Source organism: Pungitius pungitius, chromosome 6 (assembly GCF_949316345.1).
Source record: "Pungitius pungitius chromosome 6, fPunPun2.1, whole genome shotgun sequence".
Taxonomy (NCBI): Eukaryota; Metazoa; Chordata; class Actinopteri; order Perciformes; family Gasterosteidae; genus Pungitius; species Pungitius pungitius.
Window position 1 is genome coordinate 14,901,176 of NC_084905.1, and position 17,562 is coordinate 14,918,737.

Below are 17,562 nucleotides of genomic sequence, written 5' to 3' on the forward strand. Positions count from 1 at the left end.
GGAACAGGGGCATCTAAAAGGGAGTTTAGGGCATTGAGTAGAAAATCTAAAAGAAAATGCGGCACAAATCAGGCTGACATTGAATCACATTTCAACCAGCTGCTGTGTAAAAGCACAAAGGATAGTCTTTACCAGAAGAGGGTGCCATTTGATCAGTGAGGATTACCTGTACAGTAAATCATGCAGTGACAGTTTTACACGTTTAACGATTAACTGACCAGTACAAGTTGGCCTCAGAGCCACAGACCAGTGTCATCCCAGTGTACTTTAAAAAGTCCTCCAATAAAAGAGTATTGTGAATAATGGAGGAGACTAAATAAAATGCTTGCAAACTTTACCGCATAAAACATAAACATAAAACAAGTCTTTTTAAAATTACATTTTTATTATCATTCGTGGTTCCCCAGATTTCATTCCCCTACTGAGCTGCAGTGGAGGGAGTAATGTAATGAGGATATTTTAACTCAAATTCTTTGGAAATTTTCGGGAAATACCTGCTTGATTTGACTAACAGATAAATATAATTATTGTTATCATTAATAATTAAATCAAACTCGAAACAAGGTAGTGTTTGTCTTTTGTCAATGATTAACCACTGCTTTTTATGTTATTGCCAAACCATTCCCTGAAAATACATATGATAACGGTTGAATGCCGGGTTGCATATCAGTGGCTGCATGTCATCCTCGCTGCCCGATAGAGGGGCAACACCAAATTACTTCCGCGTCACGCACAAGCAGGTTGAGTCTTGATTTCAACATTCATCCGTGACCTTGAGTGACTTTGAAACCTGGCAGTGTCCCCTTTTCATCTTTTTTTTGCAGGCTAACTACTATGCTGGCATTGAGGAACATTTTCTATGTGTAAGCATGTATAAGTATATTGGTATTGTGTATATTTACTTCTTTAACTCAACCTGAGGGCGTTCCAATAACAACCGCTACACTGTGATGGCGAAGAGACTCCAGGTGCCTCCTTCCTGCTCTTCCCAGGTTCCGGGATCTTGGGCCGTCCTCCCTCTGAAGATTGTCTCGAGGAGTTGCACACGTGCACAATCTTGTTATCTTTTTACTCTTTTCTTTCTTATCAGCAGTTTTTATGTTGTGTTTTATGAGTTGTACGATTATGTCAGTAGCTCACTGTTCTGGGAATTATCCTACTGTTTGTTCAGTTATAATCACTACACAAGACCAATTGTGTGGAAGCTGTACAAGGGTTGCCAATAGAAAATAAAACTAGGTCACGAAAGAAACTTGTCAGGGTATGAATATCTGCTTTTTATATGCATCCAAGGCCATTTCTTTTTTTTACTTTTTTTTTTATCTCAATCCTATTCACTAAACTGCAAAAACGTATCTTCTAGAGAACTAGAAATCTGATTAGACTTGATTTATTGAAATCATAATAAGGGCAGTTGGAAAATGACAGCATGAGCAAATGCAAATAGATAAAAATGAAAGATAATATTAGTTTGAATTAAAGTAAGATAAAGATTTTGTGATTAAGAAAAGTAGTGTTTGGGAGATTCAGCAACTAAATATGTGGATGCCATTTACTGTCAGTACTGTTTTAGAGGAAGTCAAGCTGTATATTGGACTGTATCAAAATCACACCTTTTATCAAGAAAGACCTCATACCTCATAAAATCTTATGATGTGACCTTTACGATGTTATATGGATGCTATGCTGAATTTGTGCAGCACTCTTTTCGGATTCCTTTAAATCATCTGGCTTGTGATAAGAGGGCCACCACATTAGACTAAGGTTGAACTGGACTGCCAGGTGTGACTGTACGTGACTGGAGCAGGGCGTTCCTCAAAAAGCTCACATTGCTCCAACTCAAACTACTTTGAGTAAATAGAATTAAAAAAAACTTCCTGGTGCCTCTGGGACAATCACCGCTTCAATGCCCCAGTGGATGTCTGATAAAACAGACAGGGAAGTACAGGTCTTCTTCCTCATGTGTCTGAGATTGAGTGATTAAGTCATTAAACTTGGGAGTTATGGGCTTCCATTGAAATCATCTCGGTTTATTAGATGTCTGCATTTACCCTTCTTGCATTTATGTGGAGTTGTCAGCATCACTCTGTCCTCCTCTCTCGACTCTCTCTGTCCTTTTATGACACAAAGGGCCAGGAAAATACCCTCCAGCTCCGTGGCTGTCGGGAATCACTGCGTGCCGTGAGAGCCACTATGCGAGCATCGGAAAGGAAATGGCGTAAATACAAACTTCCTGATGATCTGCATGCGGTTCAGTCTCTTCTCTCCTCTTTTTCTGCATCTCTGCTGACCAAAGCTCTTTCTACCAATCCAGAATTGAGTCTTCTAACCCCCCAACAATTTTTTCTATCTTTTCAAAGCTCCTCTCCTGCCATTCGACCTCTGCAGCTCATCCAGTATGCAGCAGCTCGACTGGTCTTTAACCTTCCGAAATTCTCCCACATTACTCTACTACTCCGCTCTCTTCACTGGCTACCAGTTTCTGGCATCCAGTTCAAAGTTGTTCTTCTGAGTTTGTATCCCTATTGTAGGAATGCACTTATGGTAAGTTGCCTTGGATAAAAGCGTCAGCTAAATGACATGTAATATAATGTTGGGTGTGTTTGATAAGCAAACAAATGTCGGACTGGGAAGTAGTAGCACATTAGTTATGTGTCCAATGTCCAAAAGATAAATTCCTAAATTCTCTACATCTTTAACTGGTGAATAACTACTGAATTTATGTGGCACCCAGGAAAAATTTGCCCCCCTGATTTTGTGTTAATAAAGCATAATTCTGTCAAAAAGCTGCTCTGTAAGAAGCCAACAGAAGAACAAAGAGAAACGCAACTGCACAAAATCCCACAGGTCCTTACATAATCTGATATACTACAAAGACAGGACATTTACAGCTGCTGCTGTGCACACAGATGGTTTCTGAGTCCTTCAGACATGACAGTGTTGCAACTGTGATTTTATTTGTTCCACATATTTCAAACAAGAAACACAAGAAAGAAATGAATGACATAGAACTGAACATGACATAACAGGTATGAAGCAGTTACATATCTGTGTCAAACAACAAATAAAACTGGCATGAAGATCAAAATGTATTTCACTTATCTTATGAATCTTTTCTTTTTATTGTATGAAATAAAAAATAACATCTGTCATCTGTAATTGAAATAAATGTCTAACAATAATATTCATGAATACAGAAAATAGAAGGAAAGAAGACACATCTAATAGATAGACATACATAATCAAAACTTCCTACATTGCGCTCTGTGATAGTAACAATGTTTTCCATTGCACAAGTGTCTCGTCTTTTTTTCTGCGATCATGTCATCCAAAACAAAGAGGAAAGTCAGAAGTTCTCATAGTGATGGAGGAATTGGGCTTGATCCATCTTGTTCATCTGCTGGCAAGCTTTCTCCACGTTTTTGGTGAGTCCAGGTGGCCCACAGCTGAATACACCAAATTTACCCACCTACAGACAATAACACAAGTAGGATGTTGTATTGGGCGACATTTCAGACAAACATGAGGTGGGTGACGGTAGAGGAAGGACTGACCTCGGGGTGAACCTCCTGCAGTGAGTTGAGGAAGGACGCCAGCGGCGGCCGGCCGAAATGAGTGACGGAGCGCAGGCCGGTGAAGAGGCTTCGGCTCCACACCTTCTGAAAGTGGCGCTCACACACATACTGTGGAAAGACGAGGGAACGTTGGGAAAAAATGTTATTTGCCCTCTTTAATATGGCGTTACAGCCAACAGCAGGTAGGCTCATTTTGTTATCTTTGGAAGGAGCCAGTAAAGCTGTTTTCCACTGTTTCCAGTCTATACGCTATGCTAAGCTAACCACCCGCCGCACCTTAATATTCAGACAATAATTGTGGGATATTATCAAACAGTATTAAAAAAAAATTGGTATACATTATCTCACTAACTCTCAACTAAAAAGTGAGATTATTGATACTGAAATAATACACTTATTCGGAAGTATGTGTAATTGTTAAATATTTAGTGTTTCAGTCAACCTTTTCTTCCCTGACCAGTAACTCACCAGCATGGTGGTGCGGAGGTCAAACTTTTCGGCCACCTGCGTGATGTAGGTGTGGACTGATACCAGCTCCTTGGTGTCCATCTCCTCCACCTCCCTGATGATGTCTGACACCCACTCAAACTGACGCTGCGTTCGTGTCACCCAGATGAAGTAAACCTTCAAACCACAGGTGAATGTTTGAGTGAGACGGGAGATGAAGAGTGAGCTTTTTGCCCAAATCAATAATGCCTCATGGACGGGAATCATGACTAAATGCATTGCAGGTTTTTAAGTGGTACCTTTTTACACAGAATCTTGGACTTGAGGGAGGACTTGTACACCAGGTCTTTAAGGATGGAAGTGAATGGGGTGACTCCTATTCCTCCTCCCACCAGAACAGACACCTCAAAGTCAATCCATTCCTGATGGCCCTCCCCGAACGGGCCATCCAAGTACAGCTGAGGATGATGCAAAGTAGGGAGGAAATTAAAAGCGAAAAAGAACGCAACACGAGAAAAAATGATTCACACGCACAAAATAATGCTTTAACCTGCCTTTGGATAGTCTCCAAGTTCGAGCAGACTTTCGTCGGTGTAGAGGTCCCGGAGCTGGCTGGTCCAGGGCCCCACGGCTCTGATGTGCAGGCTCAGTGTCTCTTCGTGCGGGGCTGACGTCAGTGTGAATGGGTGGTACTCGTCTGTGCCCAACATCAGGCATGCAATGCGAACCCACTGGCCTGAGCGATACACAAAGCCCTGTGGTCGCTTAAACTCCAGATGTGTCACACCTGCAGGAAGAAAGCCGGGGGACGTGTGAGCTCGAATGCTGGGTGCACGCAATCATTACGTCATTTTAGTGAAGACAATGGGAAATAGAAACCTAGTTAAGCAGGAAGATGAAGTAAAATCAAGAGACACAAAAGAGTCACCTGAAGGCAGCAGCTCAACTCTGAGCACGGGGATCTCCACCTTCTTCCTGCTCAAGCTGATAAGTTTGTCCAGCAGGAAGAGCAGTGCAGGTGGAATTAAGAATATGTGGAAACGGGGCTTTTGGAGTAAGGCAAAACTGCCGTGAATAACCGTCTGTTGACAAAGCCGACATCAGCATCATTTGTAGAAAGGACTTCTCATCATTCAAGCCATCTGACGGCAGAGTGCATTTTCAATACATTGAAGTCCAATGAGTACTTACTAGAATGTACACAATACTGTAGAGGTAGTGTGTGAGCCAAAATCCACGAAAGCTGATGCGACGGAAAAAGTGTGAGGCAAAAACATACATAATTGCCAAAGTGAGAAGAAGCAATACACCAGTCATTCCTAGGAAAAGGACAAAGAAGACCAAAAGAAATGTGATTAAATCAGAATATAACAATCAATCTATGTAGTTAAAACAGTATCCTACAATACCTGGAACAGTTTCAAAGAACCACCACGACCACTTCATAGGAAGTTCAGACCTAACATGAAAAACACCAAGAATCAGCGACATAATTCTCCATAAAGTGCAAATATAGCTGATAAAATCAGGCTGAGTTTGGTAAAAAAAAATTACCCGTTGTCAAAAAAGACTTTTGGGAACAGACAAGACAGGATGCTGAGGTCGCTGACCGAGAAGACGTAGACGTTTACCACGTGGCCCAAACTATGAACAACTACAGTTGGAACAGAAATGAGAGTGAGCACAAGTGAACGGGTGATCTTCCCTCCACCTGCCTTCATCTCCTCCGGGGGGGGGGCCACAGACCTGCAAGAAGCACGGCGGTCATTGCCATGAAGCGATGGAAATCAATGGCCGCGTCGAAGGGGATGTAGCGATTCAGGAATGTCTCTCGGCAAAGGGTGATGAGGTTGCGGCACACAGTGAGAAGCATGTAGGGAAACAGGAAGGAGACGGCGGCGGCCGAGCCGCGGGACACGATGATGCCCACTATGGAAGTCCCAGGAAATCCTGTCGAGTCGGCCTGCAAACCGTAGTCTGAAAAGCGATGTGTGGAGGTCAAGAGGCGAGATGGCGAGAGGACCCAGGACTGCGACGTAGCGACAAGAGGGAGGATTTCTACTCACAGTAACATCTTTCAAGCGCACAGCCAACCGTGATGCCGTACACGACGGCGAAGACCACGATGTGACGCCGATAATTCTCAATGAAGCGTTTGAATTGCTGGATCTTTTGTTGGACTGGGTTTCTGATGTACGCCTCACGCTTGGGCTTCACATAGACGTTTGGGGTGTTGACACCCAACCTGAAAGCATTTCACGATTATCATCCATTTTTACTCAGAGGATACTCTTGTTTTTACTTTTTACTGTAGCAAGAGAGGACTCATATGCAAAACTTGTGATTGAATTCTTAACATTTTGGTAAAACACAAGTTGGTTGTCCACATGGTTGTCCACAAAACCGCAAATTGTGGTTGTCCACAAAACCGCAATTTCCACAATTAAAAATCCAAACTAAAGTAATTTCGTTATTTTTTATATATACTTGGGTGGGGGTAGTTTTCAGTAAATTCTTTGAGACAACAATCTCGACTTCTTCATTTCATCTTTCCCTTTAGTCATCAAAATAATCAAATATAGGACCAACTTTTTCCGTCTGCGTATCTCCTGTCCATCCGCCTTGCTGCAAACAAAAACAAAAAAGGGGGATATATAAATGAAATGAGTAAGGGACAAAACTACAGCGGGCTCATTGTTTTCTAACGGCAGTGACCAGAAGCTCTGGATGAGTGATCACCGCAGTGTCCTGTCCTCTGACCTGTTTCCTGGACAGATGAAGGACACTCTCTGGTCTCGGCTCATCCGCTTCTCCCTCCGATTCTCCATCCCTGGAGACACAGCAGACACATTCTTTGCATTAGGTAAGGTCAGAGAATTGAGGACTCTTCTGACATAAGAATTTCTCCAACCTTTGACGTTGAGTTGGGCAAACTGCAGCTCTTTTTCGTGGTCCCGCAGGAGGAAATGGAAGTCCTCCCATGTGATATACTCCTTTTCATCAAAGCCCGCTGCAACCATCATGGCCTTGATGCCGTCCTCCGCCTGGCTCTTAGACAGAGCACCATTGGAGATTTCAATGAAAGACCTGCGGCACATCAAAAGGGCAGAGTTGTCAGACTGAAAAAAAAATACTTGTGGCAGGAATGAAAAGAAAGGTAAGATTGATGAAACCTGAGCATCCGGGCAAATTCCTCCTTTGATAAGAAACCAGTTCCATCAATGTCGTTCATGGAGAACATGAGCTTAGATTTCTCCTCAGGAGACCCTAATTAAATACAAACATCACCAATGACATAACGCAGGATTAGTGTACAAATATCCTGTATAGATCTACGGTCTGTACAAGCTGTATTGACTGTTTAGTTGAATGACTTGTTCTTAAAACATGTCTGCACAAATTCTCCCCTGATAGTTACAATATATAGTCTTTGCAAATATATTGGGATCGGTTTTCTTTGTGCTTAAAAATAATTCCCTCCACGCACCTGCAATCGAGGTCCAATATAGACAACATCATGTACTATTTACATTGCATCACACCTGGATACACTGAACATCCATTTTACCTTTCATAAAGATAACCATCACATCGAGAAACTCTTGGAAGGAGAGGTAACCGTTTCCATCTTTATCGGCGAGTGTGAACATGGAGTCAACGAATAGGCAGTCGCGCTTGAGGCCTAAAGCGTCAGCGAACTCGGACGCCGTCAGCTCGCAGTCCAGAACCTTCCTGGCTTTCTTGTGGGAAACGCCACTCATGTCACCAGCGTCACTCTTCTCTATCTCCAAGACCTGTGCAGCAGAGGGCACGTCATTAGTAAGATCTCCAACGTTGACTGAGGTTAGCGACCTGTCCATCACACATGAGGTCACCATCAAAACCGACAATTAGTTCTTCTGGTTAGAGGTCAGACCTAATTCGACCTCAGACAAGGATTGACGACATTTTGTGGCCGAGCTTAAATCCGCCGTCGCCGTAAACCCGAGCCGGAGGATGAGGTAAACGCCCGGAGGCCGGCGGTACCTGAGAGAAAGCGTGTCGAATGAAAGTTTCCACAATCTGAGCCCTCTGCTCTTTGGTTAGAGCCTCCTTCAGCAGTTCCCTCTCTCTCATCTCCACCGCTCTGATCTCCTGCGCGGGATCCGTCACCCCCGGGCGCAGGTGCTCGACAAACGCAGCGCGTTTGCTCTCGTCGTCAAAAAACAGCACCTGGATTTGACGTAGCGTGAGAGATCAAATTGATTTAGAGCAGGGATATCTGCAGAATCATGCTTGCATCGGCGATTGAAAGAGGTGCCAAATGACTTTAAAAAAAAAAAGCATTTGATGTTTAAACTCGACATAAAATGCAACAGCAGCAGCATAAACGATTTTACTCCTGTGGGTGTAAATCTCTCTCCCCTCGCTCCCACCCTGCTCACCAGGTCGTACTCCTTTGACACTTTGAGCAGCAGAGCTCTCTGCTGCCGGTCGTTGGAGAGAAGGACGTCGAGGTGGCCCTGGTGGCGCAGCTTGAGGGAGCGGTGGGCCGACCCGGATCGGTCAAAGACCTGCAGCCTCCTCTTCTCGTCCAGCGCCACGCTGACGGGGAGCAGAGGCTTTCTGTGGCCCTGCCATTCGTGGGCTGGAGAGCAAAAGCGAAATGGAGCAAGACAGGATGCTGGGTGGTGACAGGGACTACTGGTGGGAAATTACATGACTACCTATTGGGTTTCACTGTCGCTTTTGATAGTTGTATAGTTGATTTGTTCATAAGTTATGTTCTGTACAGGATATAAGTATAGTTTATCATAAAAGCTCATGCTTATAGTCAGCTCAGTTTTGCAATTGCTCTAATATCAGGTGATAGAAGTACTGGCCGCTGTCCCGAAGAATATGTCACCTGTAATTTCCACAGCCGGCTCCTCTGTTCTGTCCCCAGCTTTTCCTTTTCTCTGGAACTTCCTGTACCTGTATTTGCGGAAATACGCGACCATGCAGGCAACCAGAAAACTAACTGTGGAAGTGGAATAATCAAATTGAATTGCGTAAATCATAGGCATCGCAGTGCAAAAGGAGATGGATTTGAAATTCGTGGGCGTGAGACTGACCAACGGGGAAGAGGAACAAAACCACGATGACTATCCCAAAGCCAGCTTGGCTCCCGTCAAAGTAGTTCAGCTTGGTGGCGTTAGTGCAGGGAGGGAGCATCGACGCGTTCAGTTGTGCAGGCTGAGGACAAGGGTCACCTATGGCAACAGATGGTTTGTTTATTCATCCTTTAAATATGACATCGCCGATTCAAAATCCATCCTGGTTTTCGTCTTTTTATCAAACACGCATGTTTACCGTCCTTCCAGAAGAACACATTGCTCTGTATGTCAGTTTCTTCTGCACTCGTGACTGCGATAAGAACGTCGTGGTAGGTCACATTGCGGATCATCTGGATCTCCGCATCTGTGAACAAACTGGAAAACGCCCCGAAGATCACAGCTGTGATAAGATGATCGGGCATGCGAGGTTTCTATTTCAGGTCAGAGGGTGAGAGGAGCTTACCCATTCTGCTTGTTCTCGAACCAGAAGCGGTCTCCGTTTCTGATGCGTTCAAACTGGTCCAAGATGATCGCAGAGAAAACTGGACCAGGACCATCAACAGACTCCAGCAGTCCTCCGGGGAACAGCTCCAGCTTGGAGATGTCTCTGCTGTACAGTTCTGCAATATCGTCGAGTAACTGTTGGACAACGAGAAGACAATTTAATACACTATTTGTACGCAGGTGGATCGACCTTTGTTTTCGGATTTTTTACCTGTGGGTTGGTGCTGTTGAGCTTGTGGTTGATATCTTGGAATGTCTCGACAGGAGGCAGATCCAGAGCTTTTCTGACCTCAGTGTAACTACGTAGGCCGAAGTCTCTCCCTCTTTGGATGGTGATGGCCACCAGATCCGTCCGGCTGAACCTCATGGGTCCGTACATAAAGTCTGTCACGGTGCAAACAGATCACAGCTGTGAATGTTTTCTTATAGATTCCCGTTTTTTATTAAGGACCGCTTGACTGCTTTGTACTTATGTTGAAAGTTTGAACGCCTGGCGTTTGAAGGACGTTTTTTTCTGATTTCGGGAGAACGATTAAGATGATTTATCACCTCTTAGGTCCTCCACAACAACATGGTCTTCCTTCTCTGCAATCTGCGAAGCCATGCCCATGAGAAGGCCATCTATGTCCTGGCTTGTTGTCTTAACATCGTCTTTCTGGAAACAGAATGATAAAGCACATGCATGTGTGTATATGTGTGCGTGTGTGTGTTTGTGGCATCAAGGGACTTCAAAATACACAAGCATACAAGTCTTATATGTATGTCTATGTACTTATTGTTTTCAATATTGATTTAAAAGATCAGAGATATTGCCAATATTCTTATGGCAAAAACTGACTATCGAATGAAAAACATAATTGAGAATTTAGAGACGCGTACACACAGCCTCATTTGAGTTCAGAGACCTTAACTAATTCCCTCAAATAATTCTACTAATGTTGCTTCCAGTTCTCTTTCTCAAAAAAATGACCAGATGCCTTTCAAGAACCACTTAATTTCCAAAGTAATAGTATCAGAGAGTAGTTTGCATTTGATGTTTATATGGGCACAGAAGTCAATTTGCTGTATACATATGCTTTACACTAATATGAAAGTGCAGAAGTCTGATCACAGTTTACCTGGCGTTTCCAAAAGCTGTTACAAAGACGCATTGCTGGTGACGAGCTGCCATCAGTGTTGACAACCTTTCTAAAATGGCATGTTCTGTTTCTGTAGAAGAAAGAAGAGCCAACACAGTGGGTTTAATTTAAAATAGTTGGCTAATAATGTTTTTTAGATTTAGATCATTCTCTGACAGTGATCACAGAAGTCTGTTTGTTAACCTCATGTAGTACCTCATGTAAACACCAGGTGGGGCCATAGTGATGCCAAACCGTATGGCAGCGGCCAGAAACTCAGGAGAGATCCCTGGATCAACAAACTTCTGGTAACCTTTATACAGAGAGGTGAAAAAAAATACAGACAAATACAAAGAGAACAAAATAAGAGTGAATGGTCAGTGACCATTGCTCCTTTAACTTTCTGCAGCTGCGGGTGCTTGTTCAGCAGAAGAAGGAGACTCGGGGTGATGCTCTGCTGACGGCGCACATATTTGTCAAACACCCACGAAAGCTCACCTGACCACGGCTTGTGGTCAGCAGTGCATTACCTGTTCCCCTCCACTTGTACGTACACGCACTCGGGCTGAGTCTTACCTGGGTAATGAGGGAGCTTTTTGTCTCCAAGATATCCAGGCAGCCACTCGTACACAGCAATATTCTTTGTGGAAAAGAAGGAGAAGAAAAAAGGCAGAATTTATTGCAGTTTTTCTGAATCAACAACAGCTGAACATGAATGTATTGAGTTTGATGGTAATAGATTTATTTGCCTTAATTGTCTATAATTTGTTTATATATGACAAAACTGTAGGTTGTACACGTTGTTTTCAATAGGAGAAGAAAAGGTAACTATGGGTGCAAAAATGTGTTTTTTTTTATGTGAGTGCAATGCTAAAAAACGAGTGAATGTTAATGAAACCTTGCTCTCTCTCCAGAGTGCAAAGAAAATCATTACAATGGAGACTTTTCACCATACCTGGAATGTGGCAACAACGGTCTTTCTGGCGTTTTGAAACAGCTTTTCGTCTGACCACTCAGGGTTTTTCTTATGCAGTCTGGAAGCTAAATAATTGTGGTAGCGAAACCAGATAATCCCCTCTGCTGCTGTGAACATGTTCTCATTGGCCCAGGCATTTCCCAACTCTGGACACAGAAGATGGCACAAATTATAGGGAATTCTGCTCCTCCGTCATGCGAATCGACGAGCGACAGCACAATCGGAGAAAAAGAATCAAACAAAAGTCCGTCACAACCACTTCAGTGTCATCGCACGCTCCTGTCACATTTATTGATTAGGATCTTTGACCACAAAAGGAAGGGTCATTTGGCTGTTTGCTTTTAAGGACGCAGCGGCCGAGTGGTGACAACATCAGAAGATCCTCCGCCCCCACACCACATAATAACTACACACCTCTTAAAAACACAAGCAACAAAACACTGCTTTCATGACTCCTGTACAGCATCTTCTGTTGCTATAGAGAGGCGGATTTACTGCGGTGAGTGTGACAAGCCATTAACGCAATAATTAAAGAGTCATAACTGGCAGGGCCTCTTTCGACTAAAGCCTCACATGCTACAACCCTGATTGGTGAAAGAATGTCGGCAAGAAATTGTTTATAGTTCAGCCAAACACGCTCTAAAACATTTCATCTTATCTTGAGTGACGTGCCCGCAGATTGCTTTTTGGACTCAATTTGAACTAGTGCGTGTGTGCAGTAATGACCTTATCGCACCGAAAGATTTACCATTTTGTAGAGAGCCGTTTGACCTTTTGGGCTTTAAAGGCCAGGTATTAAAAGATCACCGAGCTCCATTGTTTGGGATTGAGCTCCCACCAGAAAATATCAATAAAACCGCTTTAACCTAAGGTTTGGGTATACTGCGCCAGGGAGATACGTACGATACGTACGAACGGCGTAGAGACGCGAGTGTACTCGAAATACCAGCTGAAGTGAAAAGACAAATGTCTCACCGTAGAGCCCGTCGGGTCCGTGTTTCCCTGTAGTGGGGTCGGCAGCGCTCCACATGAGGCCGCTTCCGGTTGCCTGATTTGGCATGTTCCACTCGGGGCCCGAAGTCAAGTGCCCTCCAGAGAAGCTTCTCAGGTAGTCAGACCAGGACGTAGAGGGGCCATAGATGGAGCTGCCGTCTATCCACGCTGTCACGTGGTTGACCTGCATGTGATACATTTTTTTGTTTTTCCTAGTTGAGTAAACGTGGACATGTTGGGATAATGCAAAGTGGCGTTCGGTGATGCTACAGATCTAAATTTACTGTTCACATGCAGTTTTTATTTCAGTAAGACTGATACCGGTGTGCGAGGGTTACTGGGGCTCTGGCCGGAGTTTTTGTCCCACGGTCCTCTCTGGAAGGGCAGAAGGACTTTTCCAGTGGAGCTGGGGTCAAAGACAGGGTCGCCTTTCGGTACTGGGATGTTCATGAACTCAGGTGGACACCCAGGAGTTCTTGAGTCGAACATTTCAAAAGAAACATGATAACCTGGGAAGTATAAAATACATTTTTTTTTAAACTTTCTACAAAACATCAATTAAAGAGGTTTTGTTTGTTTGATTTTTTGCTCCGATCCTACGGACAGATCACATTCATATTAACATATAGTTGGTAAAATATGTAAAACAAGTTTTCATTTTGTAATAATTTTTTGTAAAAAATGTTGTTTTCACTTATCGCAAACTCATTGCTGCAGCCTCACAAACAAACAAAAACCTTCAGTTTGGGTCATTTCTGCGTTGTGATTTAATTTTTTCACAGTGCACTTCCTGGTATATTTACCAAAGACCACCGAGAGCACGGTCTGGTTGCGCGTCGAGGGCAGACCGGAGGGGCCCCCGGCCAGCAGGCTGCTCAGTCTGCGGGGGTTCGGCGGCTCGTGGTCGGGTTGGTAGACTCCGTCCCAGTAATGCGCGGGCACGAGGCGCACAAGGCGAGAACCTGCATGCGCGAGCACAGAGCACGGAGAGCGAGTGAGTGGGTGAGTGGGTGGGTGAGTGGGCCGAGGGGTGCTTCAAACTGGAGGGAAACCTACCCACGGCCCCGCGTCTCGGGTATCCCAGGCTGTTGTACCAGCCGTCGAAGCGAGGAACCTCCCAGGCTTTTTCACATCGCGACTCTGTTGAAGACAAGCCGAGTTTTTTTTTTTTTTTTACAGGTTGTCCGGCTCGCTGGCGGTGATGTGACTCCAATCGCTGCGCACTTACCTTCACTGACTATGAGCACCAAGCCGAGCGCCGCGCAGATACTCCAAACCCGGTTACGCAAATCCATCGAAGCGCGAGATGCTCCTCTGCAGCCGAGGGGAGCGAAGGGCTTTGGAGGAAAGTGAAGACAGGCCGAAGGTAACAGACGTTTATTATAATAATTGTATAAGATCTCTGCATAATACACCTTGTTGGTTTAACAAGACATGTTTGCTGGATCAGCTTGTGTTAGGAAGGAGGAGATGCAGTAGTTGAGTCTTACCTGGCGGAGAGGCTGGCGGGTAGTAGTACAGTAGTAGGTGCGGTGCAGAGAGATAAGAGCAGGCGAAGGCTGGTGTGATACCTAAAGCTGACCAGTGTCGCACATCTAATCACAAACTGCAAGAGACATGCCTCGCCAAAGGTGGGAATGGGCATGACTTCTTGATCACACCTCTTTGAATTCCGGTCAACGCATCCTCCTCCTCGGGGAAACAAAAGGGGCAGTCGGTATAAAAGAAGTGTGAGTTCCCCTAGATGTTCACTCTCCTCCTGCTGTACTCGCCTTGCATCCTTCAGGTAAGAAAGAACATTTGGATTTTCTTCAAGTGGGTTTTGCTTGAAACTTTAGTTTTCATTTAGGATTTAAATCCAGACCAGTATTTACGCTGTGAATTTGGAAAAACCCCAATAATGGCCACCCTTTGATTATTTTAGAGACGGGTTCATTTATTTGCAGCAATCAGCGAACCCTTCGTTGACAGGGCATGAGTCAGACGTGGCTGTGCCTCACCGTGTGCCGCGTTACACGCCGCGGGGAACAAGTGCCACGATGTCTGCATAAAGAAGAAACTGAGAGCCGTGCCACTAACACTGTCTTCTCTGTTACACTGTCTAGTCTCAGTCGGGAGCTAAGATGACTTTCTACGATGACATTTACCCATTCTACCCGCTACAAAGGACCTCCTTTATCTTCAGTGGCTGCTTGCTCACCGTTATCCTGGTTTTTCTCGTGCTGGCAGCGAGTCTTCTTCTTATCCTGCCAGGGATACGAGGGAAGTCGGTGAGTGCAAACAACGTCACAAAAACCATTGCTCGCCGCTTCCAATGTTTTTTTTTTCTTCTCCTTTTTGTTTCAATCCACCCTAAACAACGTGGCTCTTTTATGTTCCCACCAGAGGCTGTTCTGGATGTGTCGAATAATTATTAGCTTGTTCATCGGAGGGGTGATAGTCGGTGAGTTTTATATTCTGTTGAATTGATCCCAGACTTTTCCCCCTTTTCCTGCAAACGTCACTCATCACTCTGTGTCCCCTCTCTGCAGCGCTCAACTTCACCAGCGACTGGGCCGAGGCCAGGATGACCACTAATGCCACCTACAAGTCATTCAGCAACGCTGTGGTTAATGCTGACATCGGCCTGCATGTCGGACTCTACGGCATTAATGTGACACTCAAGGGTGAGTCACTGCTGCCGCTGCTACGTGCAGATACGCTCACAATACCGCTCCATTTACATCCGTGAGATGATTGCTCGAGCACGTCCGGGTCAGAAACTCTACCGTTATCCTTATCTGTCATGAATCTGTGAGCGTTTTCTCTCCCAGGGAACCCCGTGGTTCAGTTCAACGAGACCATTGACTACAACGAGATGTTCAGCTGGCACGACACGATGGAGGAAGAGTACGGGGAAGCCCTGGAGAGAGGCTTGCCCAACCCCATCCTGTACATCGCGGAGAAATTCACCCTGAGCAGCCCGTGTGGACTCATCTTTCAGTACAGATACTCTGGACGATACGCCTCTGCGACCCTCTGGTAATGACTGCGGCCAACCGCTTCGACTTATAGCATCGATACAGCCTCAGCTCGAGGAGATGAATGATGAATCGGCCTGCACACTTTCACAGGACGGCGTTTTGCTGCTGGTTGCTAGCGAATATCCTCTTCACCATGCCGGTCATTCTGTACGCCGGGTACATGATGATGGCCACCGCGGCCTTCATCTTCTTCTCCATGGCGTCCTTCTCCACCATCATGAATGCACCGCAGTGTGTTTTCTGCATAGGAACGGACTCGTTTGAAATCAATTACAGCCATTCGTTCTGGCTGGCTCTGGCTACAGGTAAAGATGGGTGTGGTGGAAATGAGTAGATAATGTCCTTGTGTGTCCTTAAGTATTTGTTACTAATTACAAACTAACATAAGGGAAAATCACGAAGAATACACAAATCAGTAAACACCATACACGAGCACAAACAGGAGTTCCATGACTCACTTCTGCTAAAAAGGGAAAGTTTCCTGCTCCTGTGAAGAGCAATAAAGTCTAACCAAGCCGCTAGTGTAAAGAGAATCTTTAATATACACCAGAAAGGTGTGTGTTGTCCAATCAGAAGGACACTTACCGCCAAAAGGAACTTCAGCTGGGAAACGGGTGTGGAGGAAACCGTTGTATGACATCAAAGATAATGATAGGACAATAAAACGTCGTGCCTTTGTAATTCAGCACGGCACTCAGGTTGCTGAGTTGATAAGACACCCGCAGCGTGCGTGAGATCACCTCAAACCGAGCGACGAGAAGCTGCACATTTCATGCGTTTTCGCACTGTAGAAGATTTCGACTAACTGAAATGTTTCCCAGGTTTGCTGTGCGCCGTCATCGGGATTCTGGTGTCGACGTTGGACTTTCTAATGCCAGAGAGAATGAAAGAGGCCTTCAGTGTTGGCGTCGACACTTATGAGGACGAGGATGTGTGTTATGGGGAGGGCTACTTGAATACGCTCTTTCTTGACGGAGTGACAGTTTTACCACTCACATCGAATGTCACAGCGGTAAGTGGCGACACGGAGAGCGTACTTCCAATCCGTTATCTTTATAATAACATGCATAGGAGTAATAGACCCATTCCAATCCAAAGTAATTACTGTAGAAGTAGATCTTTAAACTCTATACACACTATCAAAATGACTGAATAAATTTACAGATTTATCTCTTCATAAGAAAATAATCATGACCGTAAAGCTACTTTTTGACGCGTCTAGCAAAGGGTTTGTGATTTATTCACAAGCAGCATCAGCATTTTATTAATTGTACTTGTTTGTGAATCTGTTGAACATTTTCCTTTCATATGCATTCATTGTTTTAAAATGTGTATTCAGTTCTGTGACCAATGCTGTAATAAGAAGGGATTTAAATGAGATGGATTACAGTTATTATGGCAATCCCACCCTATTTGTCATGAATCCTGCACAATAATATCCACCTTTTTTGCTTGTTGACTGACATGTCTTGTTTCTGTTTCTGTTGTAGGAGCACACATGAAGCCGTCGTGGTTTCCCTCTCGGAATTAAGTTAATACTTGAAGATATTTCTGCTGAATGTGTTTGAATGCTCTATGAGTTACAAGATTCTACTGTAAATAGTTGTGTAGGTCAAGTTCATTATCATGGTGCAGTGACTGTGAAGGATGTAATTTTGTATGGGATCCATGCACTGTGTATGTACGAATCAATTCAGATTATACGTCTAATTCTTTTTCCATTGTGAGGTTGAAAACATGGTCTAATTTGTACATAGTTTGTGGTTGAAGCATCTGATATCCGCATATGGGAAAAAAAGAGTATATAACAAGAGTATGAATGAAAACTGTTTGGATTGGTATCACTGATTC

The 17,562-nt window shown here is 44.4% G+C and overlaps 2 protein-coding genes across 3 annotated transcripts; one reads left to right on the forward strand and one right to left on the reverse strand.

The window, feature by feature from the left end:
* Positions 1-2,935: 2,935 nt before the first annotated feature.
* duox (dual oxidase) lies at positions 2,936-14,021 on the reverse strand. Its single transcript, XM_062562839.1, is given in 32 exon segments — positions 2,936-3,469; positions 3,555-3,683; positions 4,044-4,199; positions 4,322-4,809; positions 4,951-5,104; positions 5,214-5,341; positions 5,432-5,481; positions 5,577-5,676; positions 5,769-5,999; positions 6,089-6,267; positions 6,612-6,647; positions 6,783-6,852; positions 6,934-7,109; positions 7,196-7,289; positions 7,591-7,816; positions 8,049-8,234; positions 8,447-8,649; positions 8,908-9,021; positions 9,116-9,253; positions 9,354-9,472; positions 9,561-9,736; positions 9,813-9,985; positions 10,151-10,256; positions 10,720-10,810; positions 10,936-11,032; positions 11,296-11,359; positions 11,675-11,841; positions 12,671-12,872; positions 13,010-13,197; positions 13,492-13,650; positions 13,745-13,828; positions 13,917-14,021. Coding segments are annotated over 32 exon segments (4,674 nt in total). The 5' UTR covers positions 13,984-14,021; the 3' UTR covers positions 2,936-3,346.
* Positions 13,689-17,531, forward strand: duox2 (dual oxidase 2). Of its 2 annotated transcripts, none has more exons than XM_037451045.2 (8): positions 13,689-14,474; positions 14,794-14,958; positions 15,074-15,131; positions 15,220-15,354; positions 15,502-15,709; positions 15,802-16,016; positions 16,533-16,723; positions 17,202-17,531. In XM_037451045.2, the coding sequence occupies exons 1-8, from the start codon at positions 14,433-14,435 to the stop codon at positions 17,211-17,213; spliced, it is 1,026 nt and encodes a 341-aa protein (XP_037306942.1). In that variant the 5' UTR covers positions 13,689-14,432; the 3' UTR covers positions 17,214-17,531. The 2 variants fall into 2 exon arrangements, with proteins under 2 accessions (XP_037306942.1, XP_037306941.2); XM_037451044.2 differs by having other exon boundaries at positions 13,689-14,054.
* Positions 17,532-17,562: the final 31 nt, after the last annotated feature.

Coding starts and splice junctions, on each gene's coding strand:
- duox2 (XM_037451044.2), top strand. CDS start 13,995: ATGCTCCTCTGCAGCCGAGGGGAGCGAAGGGCTTTGGAGGAAAGTGAA. Junction 14,055..14,793: donor AAAGTGAAGACAGGCCGAAG/GTAACAGACGTT, acceptor TACACTGTCTAG/TCTCAGTCGGGAGCTAAGAT. Junction 16,017..16,532: donor CTGGCTGGCTCTGGCTACAG/GTAAAGATGGGT, acceptor AATGTTTCCCAG/GTTTGCTGTGCGCCGTCATC.